This window comes from Polypterus senegalus, chromosome 2 (genome assembly GCF_016835505.1).
Source record: "Polypterus senegalus isolate Bchr_013 chromosome 2, ASM1683550v1, whole genome shotgun sequence".
NCBI lineage: Eukaryota > Metazoa > Chordata > Cladistia > Polypteriformes > Polypteridae > Polypterus > Polypterus senegalus.
Window position 1 is genome coordinate 319,928,558 of NC_053155.1, and position 18,655 is coordinate 319,947,212.

An 18,655-nucleotide genomic window follows, 5' to 3' on the forward strand; every position below is an offset into this window, starting at 1 on the left:
AGGGTCGGATGAATTCAACCCAATATCAACAAATTCTTCAGGATAATGTTCAAGGATCAGTCACAAAGTTGAAGTTACTTAAGCAGGGGTTGGATATTCCAACAAGAGGATGAGCCAAAACACAGTTGGAAATCTACAAAGGCATTCATGCAGAGGGAGAAGTACAATGTTCTGGAATGGCCGTCACAGTCCCCTGACTTGAATATCATCAACAATCTATGGGATGATTTGAAGCAGGCTGTCCATCAAGTTGAACTGAACTGGAGAGATTTTCTATGAAGAAGGTCAGAAATACCTCCATCCAGAGTCCAGACACTCATCACAGGCTATAGGAGGACAGCGTCTGGAGGCTCAAAGGAGCAAAAGGAGGCTCAGCTGAGTATTGATGTCATATCTCTGTTGGGTGCCCACATTTATACACCTGTCTAATTTTGTTATGATGCGCATTGCATACAGTGCATCTGGAAAGTATTCACAGCGCTTCATCACTTTTTCCACATTTTGTTATGTTACAGCCTTATTCCAAAATGGATTAAATTCATTTTTTTCCTCAGAATTCTACACACAACACCCCATAATGACAACATGAAAAAAAGTTTACTTGAGGCTTTTGCAAATTTATTAAAAATAAAAAAAACAGAAATTCAGTGATTCAGCTGATACCCAGGCAGGTGGCACAACTGCATTGAGAAGGGTGGAGACGACATTGAGAAATGACATGATCGGTTTTGTTAAGGTTCGTCCCATTTTCTAACTTTAGCTTGACTCCCCCTCGTATGTAATAATGTGTTGATTCAAATCCCTTTTTTTCAAATTCAAAAAAACATTGTCAAAACTCTTACCGAGAATGTTGATAGCAGAGTGACCGTGTCAGTCTTGTTCACAGACTTAACTGTGGTTAAACAATCAGTTACCTGTAAGAAGCACAAAGCAAGAGACACCAATTTTAAGGAACATACAAGGCTGACACAGGTAAGAAACTAATAAATCACCTATAGCACACTAGTAGGACACACAACGATAATTTATACTGTACAAGGAAAAACGACAAAGACAGGGTTCTAGGATTGTGAACTACGGTCCACTCATGGCATGCACAAAGAATCGGAACTGATGGCAATTCCACAGGAACCTATTGGGATATTAACCAAAAACTTGATCATGGACGCTCATTCCTCTAACCCAGTGCTTCCCAAACTCGGTCCTGGGGACCCCCTGTGGCTGCAGGTTGTCCCAACCAGCTTCTGTTTTTAATTGGACTCCTGGGCTAATTAAATGAACTGCTATATTTCCCAGGTTCCCAATATAGAAATTAGAGAACGAAGTTTGGTAAAAAATTAAAAAAAAAAAATAATTGTACCACGCAGTTATATGGGAATAATGCATTTTTATTTTCTTTTTAACATTATTTTCATTTTGATTTTCATTCTACTTTTCAAGGTGTTCTAATTGTTTAATTTATCCTGTATTTACTAACTAGTGGGTATGATGCTGAAGTAGTTGGCAGCCTTCGATTATTCTGTGCCGTTTGCCTGGGTGTCTGCTCTGCTCATTTTTAATTATCATTAACCAGTAATAGCAGACTACACGATAACGTGCTGCAAATACACTTGACTTGACCATTCCTAGTTTTCATCCTCTTTCTCTGTACATTTAGCATTCATTTGCTCAGAGGTTGATGCGCTTGCTGCTTCCTGAGCAGCTCTTCTTCTCTACACCCTAGCAGCCCACTTCTTCTCTTCTTTCTTTGGCATCTTTTCGCGCTAAAACTGATTAAGTCCGTGTTTGTGTTGCAATTACTTAGTACGTTTTTTCACTTAAGTTAGCACTGAAGTCTTCAATATGCTTCAAGAATGATTCAAGATATGAAGAGGTAGGGGAAGTGACGACGAAGGAGGTAGAAATGAGAACGGGGCCCGTACACATGCGCCACACGACTGCCCCGCTGGCCGCTGCCGAGAATTGAATCTACAATAAAATAAAATAAAAATAAAAAGAGGAATAACCTTGGAGGTCAATCATCACCCCAAAAGCGGACAGTAGACATCACGTAGTATATGTATACCAAATTTAAGGTCTATTGTTCAAATGGTTTGCGTGGTACAGGCGATTTAAAATCCTGGGCAGACAAACGAACCGCCACGGTAGCGTATTATACAGTGCATCTGGAAAGTATTCCCAGCGCTTCATCACTTTTTCCACATTTTCTTATTTTACAGCCTTATTCCAAAATGGATTAAATTCATTTTTTTCCTCAGAATTCTAGACACAACACCCCAAAATGACAACTTGAAAAAAGTTTACTTGAGGTTTTTGCAAATTTATTAAAAATAATTAAACTGAGAAATCCCATGTCCATAAGTATTCACAGCCTTTGCCATGAAGCTCCAAATTGAGCTCCGGTGCCTCCTGTTTCCCCTGATCATCCTTGAGATGTTTAATTGGAGTCCACCTGTGGTCAATTCAGTTGACTGGACATGATTTGAAAGGCACACACCTGTCTATAGAAGGTCCCACAGTTGACAGTTCATGTCAGAGCACAAACAAAGCTGAAGTCCAAGGAATTCTCTGTAGACCTCCGAGACAGGATTGTCTCAAGGCACAAATCTGGGGAAGGTTACAGAAAAATTTCTGCTGCTTTGAAGGTCTCAATGAGCACAGTGGCCTCCATCATCCGTAAGTGGAAGAAGTTCGAAACCACCAGGACTCTTCGTAGAGCCGGCCGGCCATCTAAACTGAGCGATCGGGGGAGAAGGGCCTTAGTCAGGGAGGTGACCAAGAACCCGATGGTCACTCTGTCAGAGCTCTAGAGGTCCTCTGTGGAGAGAGGAGAACCTTCCAGAAGGACAACCATCTCTGCAGCAATCCACCAATCAGGCCTGTATGGTAGAGTGGCCAGACGGAAGCCACTCCTTAGTAAAAGGCACATGGCAGCCCGCCTGGAGTTTGACAAAAGGCACCTGAAGGACTCTCAGACCAGGAGAAACAAAATTCTCTGGTCTGATGAGACAATGATTGAACTCTTTGGTGTGAATGCCAGGCGTCACGTTTGGAGGAAACCAGGCACCGCTCATCACCAGGCCAATATCATCCCTACAGTGAAGCATGGTGGTGGCAGCATCAGGAACTGGGAGACTAGTCAGGATAAAGTGAAAGATGACTGCAGCAATGTACAGAGACATCCTGGATGAAAACCTGCTCCAGAGCGCTCTTGACCTCAGACTGGGGCAACGGTTCATCTTTCAGCAGGACAACGACCCTCAGCACACAGCCAAGATATCAAAGGAGTGGCTTCAGGACAACTCTGTGAATGTCCTCAAGTGGCCCAGACTTGAATCCGATTAAACATCTCTGGAGAGATCTTAAAATGGCCGTGCACTGACGCTTCCCATCCAACCTGATGGAGCTTGAGAGGTGCTGCAAAGAGGAATGGGCGAAACTGGCCAAGGATAGGTGTGCCAAGCTTGTGGCATCATATTCAAAAAGATTTGAGGCTGGAATTGCTGCCAAAGGTGCATCGACAAAGTATTGAGCAAAGACTGTGAATACGTATGGACATGGGATTTCTCAGTTTGCTTATTTTTAATAAATTTGCAAAAACCTCAAGTAAACTTTTTTCAAGTTGTCATTATGGGGTGTTGTGTGTAGAATTCTGAGGAAAATAATTAATTTAAACCATTATGGAATAAGGCTGTAACATAACAAAATGTGGAAAAAGTGATGAAGCGCTGGGAATACTTTCCAGATGCACTGCATATAAAGATATATAGATATATAAATACTGTATAATGAACTCAACAAAAGAGAGTTAAGCATTTAAATCAATAGTAAAAGCAGAAATATTCCTAACTGTCTTATAAATGTAAAAATCCTGCTGCTGTGCTTTTTTGAATATAAAATAAGAGATAAAAACATACCAGCTATTTAAATGAGTTCAGCGTTATCAGGTGTTGTCCCCGATTATGAATCTGGCTGGCTGGAACAAAAACCTGCAGCCACAAGGGGTTCCCCAGGACCGAGTTTGAGAACCCCTGCTCTAACCTACCTGGCTTCTTGTGGTGAGCCCACACCATTAATCTTTACGTGAGGTAAGAGGAACCAAGCCGTGCACTGGCCAATGACCTCTCTAGTGCTGGGCCAGAGTTATATTTCACGCGACGCATGCTGCAACGGACGCTCCTGCTACGCAAGCGTTGTAGTGTTTATACTTGCGCGCGCACTTTACGTAAATCTGGAGGAATCCACCAGGTGGCAGTGCGAGATATTATCGCGGTGAGAACATGTTCGGCTTCTCTGTGTTGTGAATTGCCTAAAACGCCTATTAAATTCCGATAACACCTTACCGCAGTATCTCTGAAAAGGATGTTTATTGATTAAATCCATAAATCCAGGGATGTGTCCATTCCAGCAAGCATTGGGCACGAGTGAGAAACAGTCCCTTGACGAGGCCTCAGCTCATCGCAAGGTGAATACAAGCACACACATACACTAGCGTCATTTTAGCGGCACCAAATCCCCAAATCTGCATATCTTTGGAAGGAAACCGGAGCACAGTGTGGAATACAAGCAGGAAATACCAGCAACATAACTCTCTGCGAGACAGCAGTGCTATCGCTCCGCCACCGTGACACCCCCATGTGTGTAATTATTAACAGTATTCATTATTTAAACGAAATTATATGTAAAATGTAACATACACATTTTAATGAATTTCATCATGAAAGTGATATCAAGTATAAATCTAAATATTCTAAATGTGCAGAGAGTTGGAATATCATACATTTAATTTGTTCTGTTTGACGATCTATTGCTGCTTTCCGCTGTTGAAGCAAAATGCCGTCATACAGATGCATTCGTGGTGCTTTTATATTCAAGCGTCGCATATTCCCGATCGTAATGACACGATACATTTTAAAAGTGTCACATACCATCTTTTGTGCCATCTATTTTTTATTGTTTTACTTTACCTGCTGTCAGGTCCAAGAAGCTCATAGCGATTAAAAACTGGGATGACGTTTACGACCGTCTGCTTTAATGATAAAGTAAACTACGAGGTTAAAGTGGACATTTCGAGATTAAAGCCGAAATTTCCACTTTAATCACAAAATACACGTTTTCACCATGTCCTTTATTTTTTTCTCAGTGGCTCAAATATAACGCTATACATTATGTTGCTGTTGTTAAGTTGCAAAAATTAAGACATAAAAATGACATATATAAATGACACAATACATTTTAAAAGTCTCACATATCATCTTTTGTGCCGTCTATTTTTTATTTTTTTTGCAACTTCACATCGGCTACATAATGTTTAGCGCTGTATTTGAGCCATTCATCAAACAGCAAAGCGCGCACATCGATCCCCGAAGGATCTCCATAGAGGCTTGCTGTCACATGTAGATAGTAAACAGAGACTCTGACGTCACGTTCCGACTTTTAGCACACTGCGCCCCCCGACATTTTGCTGGTACTGCAACTCGCGCACGCGTCGCGTTAATTTCTGAGGACCTGCTCAGAGGACGCGTGAAATGAACGCTGGGAACACATGGCAGTCATGATGCGGACGCGTACGCGTTCTGAGCGTGAAGTATAAATGAGCCCTAGGGGTGAATGCTTCCCATGTGTCACAGCAAGTCTTCGTTGATTCCTGTACAGAACATTCCCTTGATTTTTACACACACGTTAGCGGCCATTCAGGTGACTGTATACACCAAGTTGGGTTACCAGTCTTAATTCTGTACGTCTCTTTCATATCACTCACAGTTATAGATTGGACTTGTACAAAATTAGTTACATATTGGGTTTGTTAGAGGCTCTTACCTTAGATAAAAAATCTTGCTCAACTCTCTCCATTAGGAGGTCGGCAGGTTTTTTTTCATAAGACTTGTAGGTCTCAAGATACCTGCCTGCTTCTTCAGGGCTGGAGAAAATACAAACACAATTAGTGTATTTACATGCACATCAAAAATGATCAAAAAGTCCTAGTCCCAAATTCCAATTAAAGAAGTCTGGCTTTAAGACGCCTGAATGACAGAGGTAGACATCTCTGTGAATAATCTGATTATGCGGCCGCGTAAACCCTTAACCGGGTTACTGTTAAGGATTCTACCCAATGAAACAGAAAATCATAAGCTCTGAATAGCAAATATTACTGAAAACTCACCTCCAAGCCAGTATGAGTGTGCAGTCTGCCAATAGACAAATTCTGGCCAGCTCCTTCAAACAGTGATGGGGATCTTTCTAAGAATGAGAGGAAAGAAAAAGAAACTCATATATTGTGAAATGGTTTAAGGAAGAAAAGTAATAAAGATACAAAGGAATTCATTATAAACTAAATGTCACAACGTCTCCTGAACTGATGTGTGTGTGTGGGAGATTGCGTTTTGCAGGTAGGAATGTTTTAGAACATTAGAACAATCTAGATGAGAACAGGCCATTCAGCCCAACAAAGCTCGCCAGTCCTGTCCACTTGTTTCCTCCAAGAAAACATCAAGTCGAGTTTTGAAAGTCCCTAACGTCTTACTGTCTACCACACTACTTGGTAACTTATTCCAAGTGTCTATCGTTCTTTGTGTAAAGAAAAACTTCCTAATGTTTGTGTGAAATTTACCCTTAACAAGTTTCCAACTGTGTCCCGTGTTCTTGATGAGCTCATTTTAAAATACAAGTCTCTATTCACTGTACTAATTCCCTTCATAATTTTAAACACTTCAATCATGTCACCTCTTAATCTTCTTTTCCTTAAACTATAAAGGCTCAGCTCTTTTAATCTTTCCTCATAATTCAACCCCTGTAGACCTGGAATCAGCCTAGTCGCTCTTCTCTGGACCTTTTCTAGTGCTGCTATGTCCTTTTGTAGCCTGGAGACCAAAACTGCACACAGTACTCAAGATGAGGCCTCACCAGTGCATTATAAAGGTTGAGCATAACCTCCTTGGACTTGTACTCCACAGATCGTGCTATATAACCTAACATTCTGTTAGCCTTCTTAATGGCTTCTGAACACTGTTTGGAAGTTGATAGCTTAGAGTCCACTATGACTCCTAAATCCTTCTCATAAGGTGTACTCTCGATTTTCCGACTGCCTATTGTGTATTCAAACCTAATATTTTTACTTCCTATGTGTAATACTTTACATTTACTGACATTAAATTTCATCTGCCACAAATCTGCCCAAGCCTGTATGCTATCCAAGTCCTTCTGTAATGATATAACGGATTCCAAATTATCTGCTAATCCACCTATCTTGGTATCATCTGCAAACTTAACCAGCTTGTTACTTATATTCCTATCTAAATCATTTATATATATTAAAAATAGCAGCGGCCCTAGCACTGACCCCTGTGGAACACCACTCTTAACATCGCCAGTTCTGATGAGGTTCCTCGCACCATCACCCTCTGCTTCCTGTGTCTGAGCCAATTCTGCACCCATCTAAAAACATCACCCTGAATTCCCACTTCTTTTAACTTGATGCCCAACCTCTCATGTGGCACCTTATCAAATGCTTTCTGAAAGTCCAGATAAATAATATCATAAGCTCCACTTTGATCGTATCCTTTTGTTGCCTCCTCATAGAATTCCAACATGTTAGTAAAACACGACCTCCCTCTTCTGAACCCATGCTGACTGTTCAGAATAACTCCTGTCCTTGTCATGTGTTGCTCAATCTTATCCTTAATAATTCCTTCCATTAATTTTCCTGTGATGCTTGTTAAGCTTACTGGCCTATAGTTGCTTGGATCTGCCCTGTCACCCTTTTTATATAATGGGATGATATTTGCCATTTTCCAGTCCTTTGGAATCTCTCCAGTGCACAGTGACTTCCTAAAAATATGTGTCAAGGGTTTATATATGTACTCACTAGCCTCCTTAAGAACACGAGGATAAATATTATCTGGGCCTGGTGATTTGTTTGATTTCATCTTATTTAATCTGAGCAGCACTTCTCCCTCTACAATTTCCAAATCCCTCAGTACCTCCTTAGTAGTTGTGTTTACCTCTGGCAGGTTATCCACTTGCTCACTTGTAAACACCTCAGAAAAATGTAAGTTTAGGGCATCTGCTATTTCATTGTCTGTATCTTTTAATTCCCTTTACTATTCCTGATGAACTTGACCTCCTCCTTAACTGTTCTTTTACTACTAAAATACTGAAAGAATCTCTTGGGGTCTTCTTTCGCCTTATCTGCTATATTCCTCTCCAACTGTCTTTTAGCCTCTCTGATATCCTTCTTAATGGTTGCCCTCATTTTCTCATACGCTACGGTTCTCTTTGCAGTCATTAGTCTTATATGCCTTATACAGCAGTTTTTCCTTTGCAACTTCTTTTTAAATCTTTATTAATCCATCGTGGAGTTTTTTAGTTTCCTATTACTTCCAAATTTAGGTATGTATCTGTCCTGCATTACATGTAAAACATTTTAAACCTGTTCCACTGCTCCTCGACTGTCTTATCCCAGTCTATCCTACTTAGACTTTGTCATCTGCTCAAAATTAGCCCTACTAAAGTTCAACTTAACAATTTTAGTCTTTGCATCTGTACTCTTACAAAATACTGAGAATTGTATTACATTATGGTCACTTGACCCTAGTGGTTCAATCACCTCTACACCCTCAATTCTATCCTGATTATTACAGAATACTAAATCCAGACAGGCTTCACCCCTTGTTGGTGCTTTAACATGCTGTGTTAAAAAACAGTCGCTGATTACTTCTAAAACTCCTGCTCTTGTGCTCCTCCATCTGTAAGGTTATCCCAGTTAATATTTGGATAATTAAAGTCCCCATGACTATAATATCCCCTGTAAACTTGCCTTTTGATATTACTAAAAGATGTGTGTTGAAATTACTGTCTGAATTGGGTGGTCTATAACACACTCCTAAAATAAGACCTGTTTCCCTAATATTTTCCAGGTGAAGCCACATGTCCTCACTAAGATGGGGCTCATCATCCAACTGAAGATGACTTACATTTAAATCCTGTTTGGCATAAACAGCAACCCCACCTCCTTTTCTGTTCTGTCTATCCTTCCTAAAAATGTGTATCCCTCTATGTTACACTCATCCCCATCTTTGTTATTTAGCCAGGTTTCCGTTATTGCTATAATATCATAATTGTGCTCTGCTACATACAACTCCAACTCACTTACCTTATTTTTGATACTTCTAGCATTAAGGCAAGCTATTTTTAATGTGTTAATCCTTCTATCTTTACGTGTTTGCTTAAAATTTACATTACTATGCATTTTTATTTCTACACCATTGTTTGTTCTTCCATGTATAGATCTAAATCTGGCCTGTCCTAAACTCCCTGCCCCCCCAATCCTCGACTAGCCTACACATACGCCTCCCCAATACATTGGTGCCCCTCCGGTTCAGATGTAACCCGTCAGGCGGAACAGGTCCCATCTGTTCCAAAAGGAGTCCCAATGCCCCATAAACCTATACCCTTCTACCCTGCACCAAGATTTGAGCCACGCGTTAAGCCTTCTAATCTCCTCAATCTTACCTGGACTGGCGCGTGGCACAGGCAGAACTTCGGAGAAGACTACCTTGTCAGTTCTGCTCCTCAGCTTGGTACCTAACTCTTTGAATTTGGATCGCAGAACTGACAGACTACCCTTATGTATGTCATTTGTTCCAACGTGGACAATGACAACTGGATCCACCCCCGCTCTGGCCAAGAGCCTATCCACCCTTCCAGGGAGGTCTCCCACCTGTGCTCCCGGAAGGCAACACACCGTGCGAGACTCTCTCTCTCTGGAGCACACCTGCGCTTCAATCCCCCTAATGATTGAGTCCCCAACTATCACTACCTCTCTCTTTTTGGGAACTGGTTTTGAGGTGGCCCGTTGGGGCTCCTCAACCCTGCCTACCACCTCAGAATTATCAGAGTCACCGTCCAGCTCCGCCAGGACATGATAAAGGTTAGACACTTCTAATTCTGGGGTTGATGCCCCCGGACAGTGTGCACCCTTTACCTTACGCCTTGTGACCGTGACCCACCTATTCCTACCTGTCTGGTCTGGAATCTCCTCCCGCCACCTTAGGGGTGCACACTCTCTCTCTAAAGGACACCTGGGCCAAGTCCGCCAATTCTCTATTACAACGCAGGTCAGCCAACTCCTCCTCCAGTTCAGCGACCCTGAGCTCGAGGTGCTGGATCAGCTGGCATCTCTTGCAGATGTAGCCCTCATAGACAACTGGCTCTTCCAAACCATCATCTAAAAAGTCCAACATCCAACAGGACTTGCATTGCACTGGCCTCATTATTAAAATTTGACTTGGGATTACTACGCTGCCTTAACTTTTTTTTTTTCTTAAAATTAAATTTCTTCTTCTTTAAACTGTTGGACTGTATTTTAGTGCATCAACACAAGCCTGAAGTTGTTCACCCACAATCACTATGCAACCTGACAGAGGTAGAGCAGTTCGGCAAAGAAGGATGGCACACCTGATAGAGACAAACCTGCAGGCTCAGAGTGAAGGCTGGCATGGCGGCTATCATCTAAATACTAACTTGGAGCGGGTGATTACTTCCCAAAAAAAAAAAAAAAATTAGTGTTTCATATTTTTAATGAATGTACACCACTTTGCAGAAGTCTGCTTTCACTTTGACATCGAACAGTCTTTTTTTTTGTCAAGAGGCATCGAAAATTAAATTTGTTAAAATTCAATGTTGTACAAGAATGAAATGTGAAAATTCCTAGGGGGTGAATACTTTTTATAAGCACCATATAGGCTTTGTTCATGTGGTATGGGAAAGTCTAAAGTAATCACTTGTGATGTTTCACCTTCAAACTAGAAGCCTGATTGGATGTTGAAGCTGAGGGAGGAGTTAAGGAAAGATTCAGACTTGAGGCTTCACAATGAATCAATTAGCATTAAGTCTTTCTTCTCTGAAGCAAACACCATCATACACTGTGAAGATACTTATACGTTATGTATTTTTCATTTATATACAGTATGTGTGTGTGTGTGTGTGTGTATGTATGTATTATATATACAGATATAGTGTTATGGACGGCTGGGGATCTTGCCCGTTTGAAGAGAAGACCATGGGAGGTGACATATGACCGACAGTACCTCCCCCGGGACACGAGAGGGCAGCCCCCTTGGTTTACATCAGGGGGAACCTGGACAGCTCTGCAGTCTGGGCATGAAGCGCTTCCGCCACTCCCAGAGGTGCTGCCAGTGGAGGAGCCAAGTTTATATGCAGCACCTCCGCTACACCCGGAGCACTTCTGGGTGCAGTACAAAGGAGGCCACCTCACTCCTTTAGGGGAGTCGGAGTTGGGAGGCAGGGGACAGAGCTTGTAAGAGTGGAGTGGAGGAGGCAGAACAAAAGAGAAGAAGAAAAGAACTGTGTATGATGGTGATTGATACACTGTGTGTGCTGTAGAAGAGGAAAAGAGAATAAATATGTGCACTTTGGGACAATATATACACACACACACAGTACATATGTATACTCATTAATATATCGTGTAAGTGCAGGAGTGGATGGACTGGCATGCCAACTGGGGTGGAGAGTGATGCTATACCCGGCCAGGAGGCCAAAATGGAGTGCTTCCTATCCCAGTGGGGGCATTTGGGCCATAATAAATGGACTGGGACAGTTTATCCCCCAAACCGGAATGTGGAAGGGCTCCCCTGGTACGGTCCCAGTTTGGACATTCTCAGGATATCATGCAACCTGTAGTCTGGATGTAGTCCTCCTAGCTAGTCCACTGGGATGCATTCAGGAGGCATCTGCATCAGACATTAGAACCACCTTCCTCTTGATGCGGAGTGTCAGCGGCTCTACTCCAAATTTCTAACAGATGTCTGCGCTTCTCACCCTCTTTCAAAGGGAGAGCCTGGCCACCCTGCAGACAGAGCTCATTTTGTCCTACACACAATCTCATTCTTCCAATCATTACCCAAAGTTCATGACCATAGGTGAGGGTGGAGACACAGATCAACTGGTAAATTGAGAGCTTCACCTTCTGACTCAACTCCTTCTTCACCACTACAGATCAGTACAGTGACCGCATAACTGTGTTTGCTGTCCCAATCCATCTGTCAATAATTTATTTGAACCAGAGAGCGTTTTTGGTCAAGTTTAGTCAGGTGTTTTTTGCTTGGGTCTGGAGCGCCCCCTAGTGGTCACGATTATTTTAGAACAAAGGACCACTGCGAGTCTTTTCTAAAATATGGCTAAGGTTTGACCACGTGGTAAGTTCTTTGCCTCACGTTTCTTACTCTTCATAGTCTATTGGATGATTAACTGCTCTGAGCTTAGGAATGGCTTTGTCTAGTCAGAGTGGCTCAAAATGAAGAACAAGTTCACTTGGTGCTCTCCAATAGATCTACTAAATGAATATATATACACACACACAGGTCCTTTAGCAGAGTGTCTTCAGTGATTATATAATAAGAAATCCACAACACCACACACAGAGCTGGGAGAAGAATCATACATTCCTCTCTATAAGCACAGAAACTTGCATCTTCCTTATATACTGGCAAGTAAACAATCTCTTTATATATATATATATATATATTTCTCTTCTGGTTCGTCCTGCTTCCTCTTCAAATAAGGTCACATCACCCCCCTATATCTAGCCTGACCGCGTGACCTTTCACTTCGGCGTTGACGTGACACCAATGGGGCCATGAGAGAGGAGCGGGGAACGCGGTAGTCTGAAGGAGAAATAGGAATCAAGACAAGCGGCGTGGGGTGGATGGGAGACCGCAGCCAGCGTGGGGAAGGGTTTGGAAGAGGAGGAGTAGGAATCGAGAAATGCTGTGTGGGCTGCGTGTGGGGGGGACTGGGTTTGAAGAGGAAGCAGGATGAACCAGAAGAGAAATATATCCATCCATCATTCAACCCACTATATCCTAACTACAGGGTCACGGGGGTCTGCTGGAGCCAATCCCAGCCAACACAGGGCACAAGGCAGGAAACAAACACCGGGCAGGGTGCCAGCCCACCGCATGGTGTGCGCACACACACACACACACCAAGCACACACTAGGGACAATTTAGGACCGCCAATACACCTAATCTGCATGTCTTTGGACTGTGGGAGGAAACCCACGCAGACACGGGGAGAACATGCAAACTCCACGCAGGGAGGACCTGGGAAGCAAACCCTTAAGGGTCTCCTTTACTGCGAGGCAGCAGCGCTACCCACTGTGTCACCGTTTCGCCCCAGAGAAATATTATATATATATATATATATATATATATATATATATATAGATATATAGATATTATTGAGTGCAAACTGATCGCTATCCAAAATTCTGAAACAATCTTCATTCCCAAAATCTCTCTCCTTCCTTCCGACACCAATCTCCCTTTTCAATTTAAACGCACACAATTCCCACTCAGACACGCCTTCTCCATGACTATCAACAAGTCCCAAGGACAAACATTTGCAAAGATTTGCGTTAATCTACAACAACCAGTCTTCAGCCACAGCCAGGTGTATGTGGCTTATTCTAGGGTTAGATCTTTCGACTCATTATCTGTCGTCTCCAGCAAAACACCCGTTCATAACTGCGTCTTTCAAGAAGTATTTCTTTCTTCTAGATTTCTGAATTCCTTTCTCACCGTTTTCCGTTCCCATTCTTACACCGCCGTATGTTACGGTGGGCATCGGCTAATAGTGTGTGTCCATATTTTTGTTTAATACAGTCTAATGACTATAGGATGAGGTTAATGACAGACGCCATTACAGGGTGCCCCTGCCTTTCTACTTATGTTACTTAAAGTCCTTTGACCGTTTAATGCTGGGGTCGATGACTTTATTACAAGCATCATCTTTCAAGCCTGAATGCAAAGACTTGTCCCTCACACACAATATTTAATGTTTTTATTTTGTATTTATGAAGCTACTGCATGGCAGTCGGCCTAGGATGTGTGGGGTCTTCATATGACACACACTACAACAATTATGAAGAATGGCTCTGCTCTGTGTAAGATTTTTAAATGACACCTCATGAACATTTAGCATGCAGGTCTCAAACAATCCAAACTCTTTCCCAGTTAAGACCCTTGCTGGTCACTGGGAACAAAGAGGAAACTCACCACATCCACTTGAACCAGCAGCACCCTCAGAGTAAACGCCTTCCCAAGTTGTTTCAGACGATCGTGAATGTAGTTGGGATTCAAGTTATGATATCGAAGACTGAAATATTAAAGCAAAAAAATAACTGTTAATCAAGGAACAAGACAGAATAATACAGGGTGAGTCAATAAGAAGTGCCCCATTTCTCCAGGTCATTTGTCCGAGGTAGAGGTAGCCAAGTGGGTTGGGGTGGTGGTCCTTTGATAGGCAAACCCCTTTTAGTTTTCAGTCAGCCACATGCCTTGGTCTGGTGCGCAGTGTGCTTTCGCTGTTGAAGTGTTCATCAAAATCAATGAATCCATCATCACTACACAACGCGCGCCTTTCGACCGCACTTCAGCATTCCACCTAATGGTGACGTCACAAATCAGAAAGCAATTCAAATTTAGAGAGATGGGGGTGCAACACTGAACATAAAATCTCCAGGCCGTCCTCGGATTGTACGAGCGCCTGATAACATCCAAGCTGTAAGGGCAGCCATTGTGCAGTCTGCTAGACGTTCAGCGCCCTTCTGCCTTCGGCGTTTCCAACACGTCTTTGATTTTGCACGAGGCCCTTAATTTTCATCCATACAGAATGACGGCAGTGCAGGAACTCACTGAGAGAGACTGGGAGAGCCGTAGAGAGTTGTGCGTCAACATTCTGCAGACCATTCATCGAGATGCCATCGTCATGTGACATCAGCGATGAAGCACATTTCCATTTGAATGGTTGGGTAAATAAGCCAAACTTTGGTTATTGGGCTGAAACCAACCATCGTGAACTTCAGAGACACCCGTACAGTAAGCACACGTGTTACAGTTTGGTGGGCCGTTGCAGAATTTGACATCGTAGGCCCTTAGGGGGGAGCAACGGTCACCGTCACTTCAGAACGTTACACTGAAATGTTAGGCAGCCCCAACCGCTGGATGCCTGGAGCGGCAGCTCACATGATGCGGAGATCCATGCATGTTTTGTGGGAGATGTTTCCAGGGAAGCTGATCTCCCTGCGTGGCAATGTTGGGTGGTCTTCACGTTCGCCTGATCTCACTCCGTGTGGTCCTCTCTCAAGTCATAGGTATACACAACACCGATCTCAAAACCTTGAAGCCCTCAAGGACGCTATTCGCCCTGAAATGGCCGAACGAGTCATGTAAGTGTTCACAAATTGTCTTGAAGAGTGGACTGCTAATGATGGCGGCCACCACCGTGAAGACATCATTTTTAATACACTGTGGAAAAAATCTATTCTAAAATCTATCTAAGATGTGTTTTATCTTGTAGCATTTTTGTAGAATAAACGTTTGAAATGTGGTACTTCTCTTTGGCTCACTTTGTATAAACACCTCAATCCGCTCGGTGAAACAAATCAAAAATATCCCAAAGGAAAATAAAGTGTGCAATTTTATCAGGACACGTAAATATTTACCAAGCTTGAGCAGTAATATAAAAAATGTGTGTTTTTGACTGTTTCGGGGGAAAGAATGGCACTGAAAACTAATGTGCATCTGAATCGGCTGCTTTGTCACCACTGCTGCTGATGGTCTGGAGCAGAAAGAAAGAGAAAGAGAGAAAAAGAGAGAAACAAAAGTAGATGGGTAGACGGAGCGATCTACTCAGACCTTCTACCCTGGTGCTGTGGAAAGTATCCTGACAAAGAACATTACATCCTGGTTTAGAAACTGCTGTGTTCAGGACCGTGAAGCCCTACAGAGAGTGATCTGTGCAGCAGAACGCTGCTGCAGCTCAGCTCCACCATCTCTGCAGGACATTTTCACCAGAAGATGCAGGACCAGAGCTCTGAGGATTATCAAAGACTCCTCTCATCCCAGCATTAGGCCGTGGCATCTGTTAAAATCAGGAAAAAGGTTTTGTAGCATTCTGGCCAGGACAGAGAGACTCAGAAGGAGAATCTATCCTCAAGCCATAAGACTGTTAAACCACAACATGCCATCTCATCCATGACCCTCCACCTACTTAGACTGGACTGTAGTTGTACTATGCTGTCTACCCTTACCTTGTTTTGGAATTGGTCTGTCATTTAACTACGCACCTGTCTAACTTTGGTTTTGCACAATAATCACTGTACTATTGCACCTTACCACTTAATTCTACTTTATTCACATAATTGTACTTATTTATTATGTTCTACTATACTGTTATCTTTCAATCTGTTACTTTTTTGTTAATCTAACTGATAATCTTCTAACTTTGGACAGTTTTTGATAAGCGGATCAGGATGCATTTCACTGTGTGTTGTCCTGTATAACTATGCATGTGACAAATAAAGAATCTTGAGGTAGGTAGGTAGGTAGGTAGGTAGATGTGAAATGCACTATATAATGATAGAGATAGATATAGATAGATTTCTTTATTGTCATTATGCATATACATAACTAAATTTTTGTTGGAAGGACTCGGCTTCAAGGCAGAATACATAAAAACACAATACACTATAAATAATAAAATAAACATATAAAAGACAGCAGCAATAAAACATCATCAAGTCCAAACTTCTCCTAAGGTAGTACGCCTGCAGAGACCAGTGGTCTGTGTGCAAGGGTCTGCATGGGAGGAATACGAATGCGTGTGTTTGATTACGAGGGAAAGTGCGTGTGCATGTCTGCATAGGGGTAGGTTAAGGGTAGATGTAGATTGTGGTCCCCGGCCAGGACGCCCAGGAGGAGGAGAGGAGGGCTTGTGCCTCCTCCAGACTGCGAGGGGGCGTCCGTCCTGGTTGTATTGGGGGCCTCGGGTAAGGGGTTTGGAAGCCCAGCCCTGTAGGGACCCGTGGCCACCGCCAGGCGGCGCCCCGATGCCGGTTCATCCCGTGTGGTCCTCGGCCGAGGCTGGAGCCCGGCCGGGACGCCTTGGAGGACCAGAGGAGGGCGTGTGCCTCCTCCAGACCGAGAAGGGGCGTCCGTCCTGGTTATGCAGGAGGCCTCGGGTAGGGGGCTTTGAAGCCCAGCCCTGTAGGGACCCGTGGCCACCGCCAGGCGCGCCCAGTGCCTATTTATCCGGGAGCCCGGCACTTCCGCCACACCAGGAAGTGCCGGGGGGAAGACGACCGGGGAGACACGGCCAGCACTTCCGCCACACAGGGGTGTGGCCAACGTTAAGTGCCGGGAAGCAGCTGGAGCCCATCCGGGTTCCCATAAAAAGGGCCGCCTCCCTCCATTCATTGGTGGAAGTCGGGAGGTAGAGAGATGGAGCTGGAGAGAGGACTGGAGGCGGCCAGGAAGAGAAGGCACAGAGACTGTGGGCCCTGGACTTTGGGGTATTCAGTGCCAGTGGCACCGGGGTTTGTGAGTGCACATGATTTGGACTACTTTGTATATATTGTAAATAAACAGTGTGTGGGTGCAAAATATGTTGTCCGTCTGTCTGTGCCGGGGCCAGCGTTCACAAGATGTATGTGTGTGTACCAGCAGGGACAGATGGACTTCAGCTCTGGGGGAAAAGCTGTCTTTCAGTCTGCTGGTGCGTGTTTTTATTTTTCTGTACCGCTTTCCTGAAGGCCATTTCCTGGATGGGTGAGATCCGCAGCTATGCATTTGGCTCTTTTCTGCACCCTTCCAGCATATACAGAGTCCAGGTCAAGGACAGGACTTCCCACAATCCCCTGTGCTGTTATCACCACCTGTGCCAAGTCCTTCCTGTCCTGTGCAGCTGCCGTACCACACTGTCATACTGTGACAGAGAATTCTTTCTATAGTGGATCTGTAGAAGTTTGTGAGCAGCCGAGAAGAGATCCAGCATGTCTCATCTTCCTGAGGAAGAAGAGTCTTTGTTGGGCCTTCTTTACCAGGTGAGATCTTAGAAATCGCCTTAGTCAATGAGTGGGTCTCTCTGGCAGTGTCTTAAATTAGTTTGAATCCTACCTGGCAGGGGGAAAATTCTTTTTTAGTTGTGGTAATTACAACTCAAAGACACATGATATCCAATATGGTGGTCTACAAGGCTCTATCCTGGGTCTGCTGCTCTTCTCAATCTACATGCTTCTGTTAGGTCAGATTATCTTGAGGCACAACGTCAGTTACCACAGCTATGCTGACGACACACAGCTGTACTTATCTATAGCACCTGATGACCCCGACTCTGTTGTTTCACTAACACAATGTCTTACTTGTGTTTCTAATTAGATGAATAGTAATTTTCTCAAGCTAAATAAAGAGAAAACAGAAATTTTAGTGATTGGCAATAATGGAGACAATGAGATTATTAGAAATAAACTTCAAGTCAAGACAAAGGTAAATAATTTAGGGGTAACTGTTGAGTGTAACCTAAATTATTAATCAAATATTAAATCAGATTAACAGGACAGCATTTTTTCACTTAAGAAACATAGCAAAAGTCAGACCTCTTATATCATTGAAAGATGCTGAGAAATTAATTAACGCTTTTGTTTTCAGTCGACTAGATTACTGTGACGCACTCCTCTCAGGACCACCCAAGAAAGTCATCAATCAGTTACAACCAGTGCAGAATGGAGCTGCTAGAATCCTAACTCGGAAAAGATTATCCAAGCACATTTCTTCAGTTTTGATGTCACTACAC

The 18,655-nt window shown here is 43.2% G+C and overlaps 1 protein-coding gene across 1 annotated transcript in view; it reads right to left on the reverse strand.

The window, feature by feature from the left end:
• Positions 1–18,655, reverse strand: part of ercc1 (excision repair cross-complementation group 1) — a 48,787-nt gene that overhangs the window by 18,116 nt on the left and 12,016 nt on the right. Inside the window, exons 4-7 of the mRNA XM_039745959.1 lie at positions 14,080–14,179; positions 6,164–6,240; positions 5,821–5,920; positions 843–914 (exon numbers count right to left, since the gene is read on the reverse strand). Of these exons, the coding sequence (XP_039601893.1) occupies positions 843–914; positions 5,821–5,920; positions 6,164–6,240; positions 14,080–14,179 (349 nt within the window). The remainder of the gene's footprint in view (positions 1–842; positions 915–5,820; positions 5,921–6,163; positions 6,241–14,079; positions 14,180–18,655) is intronic.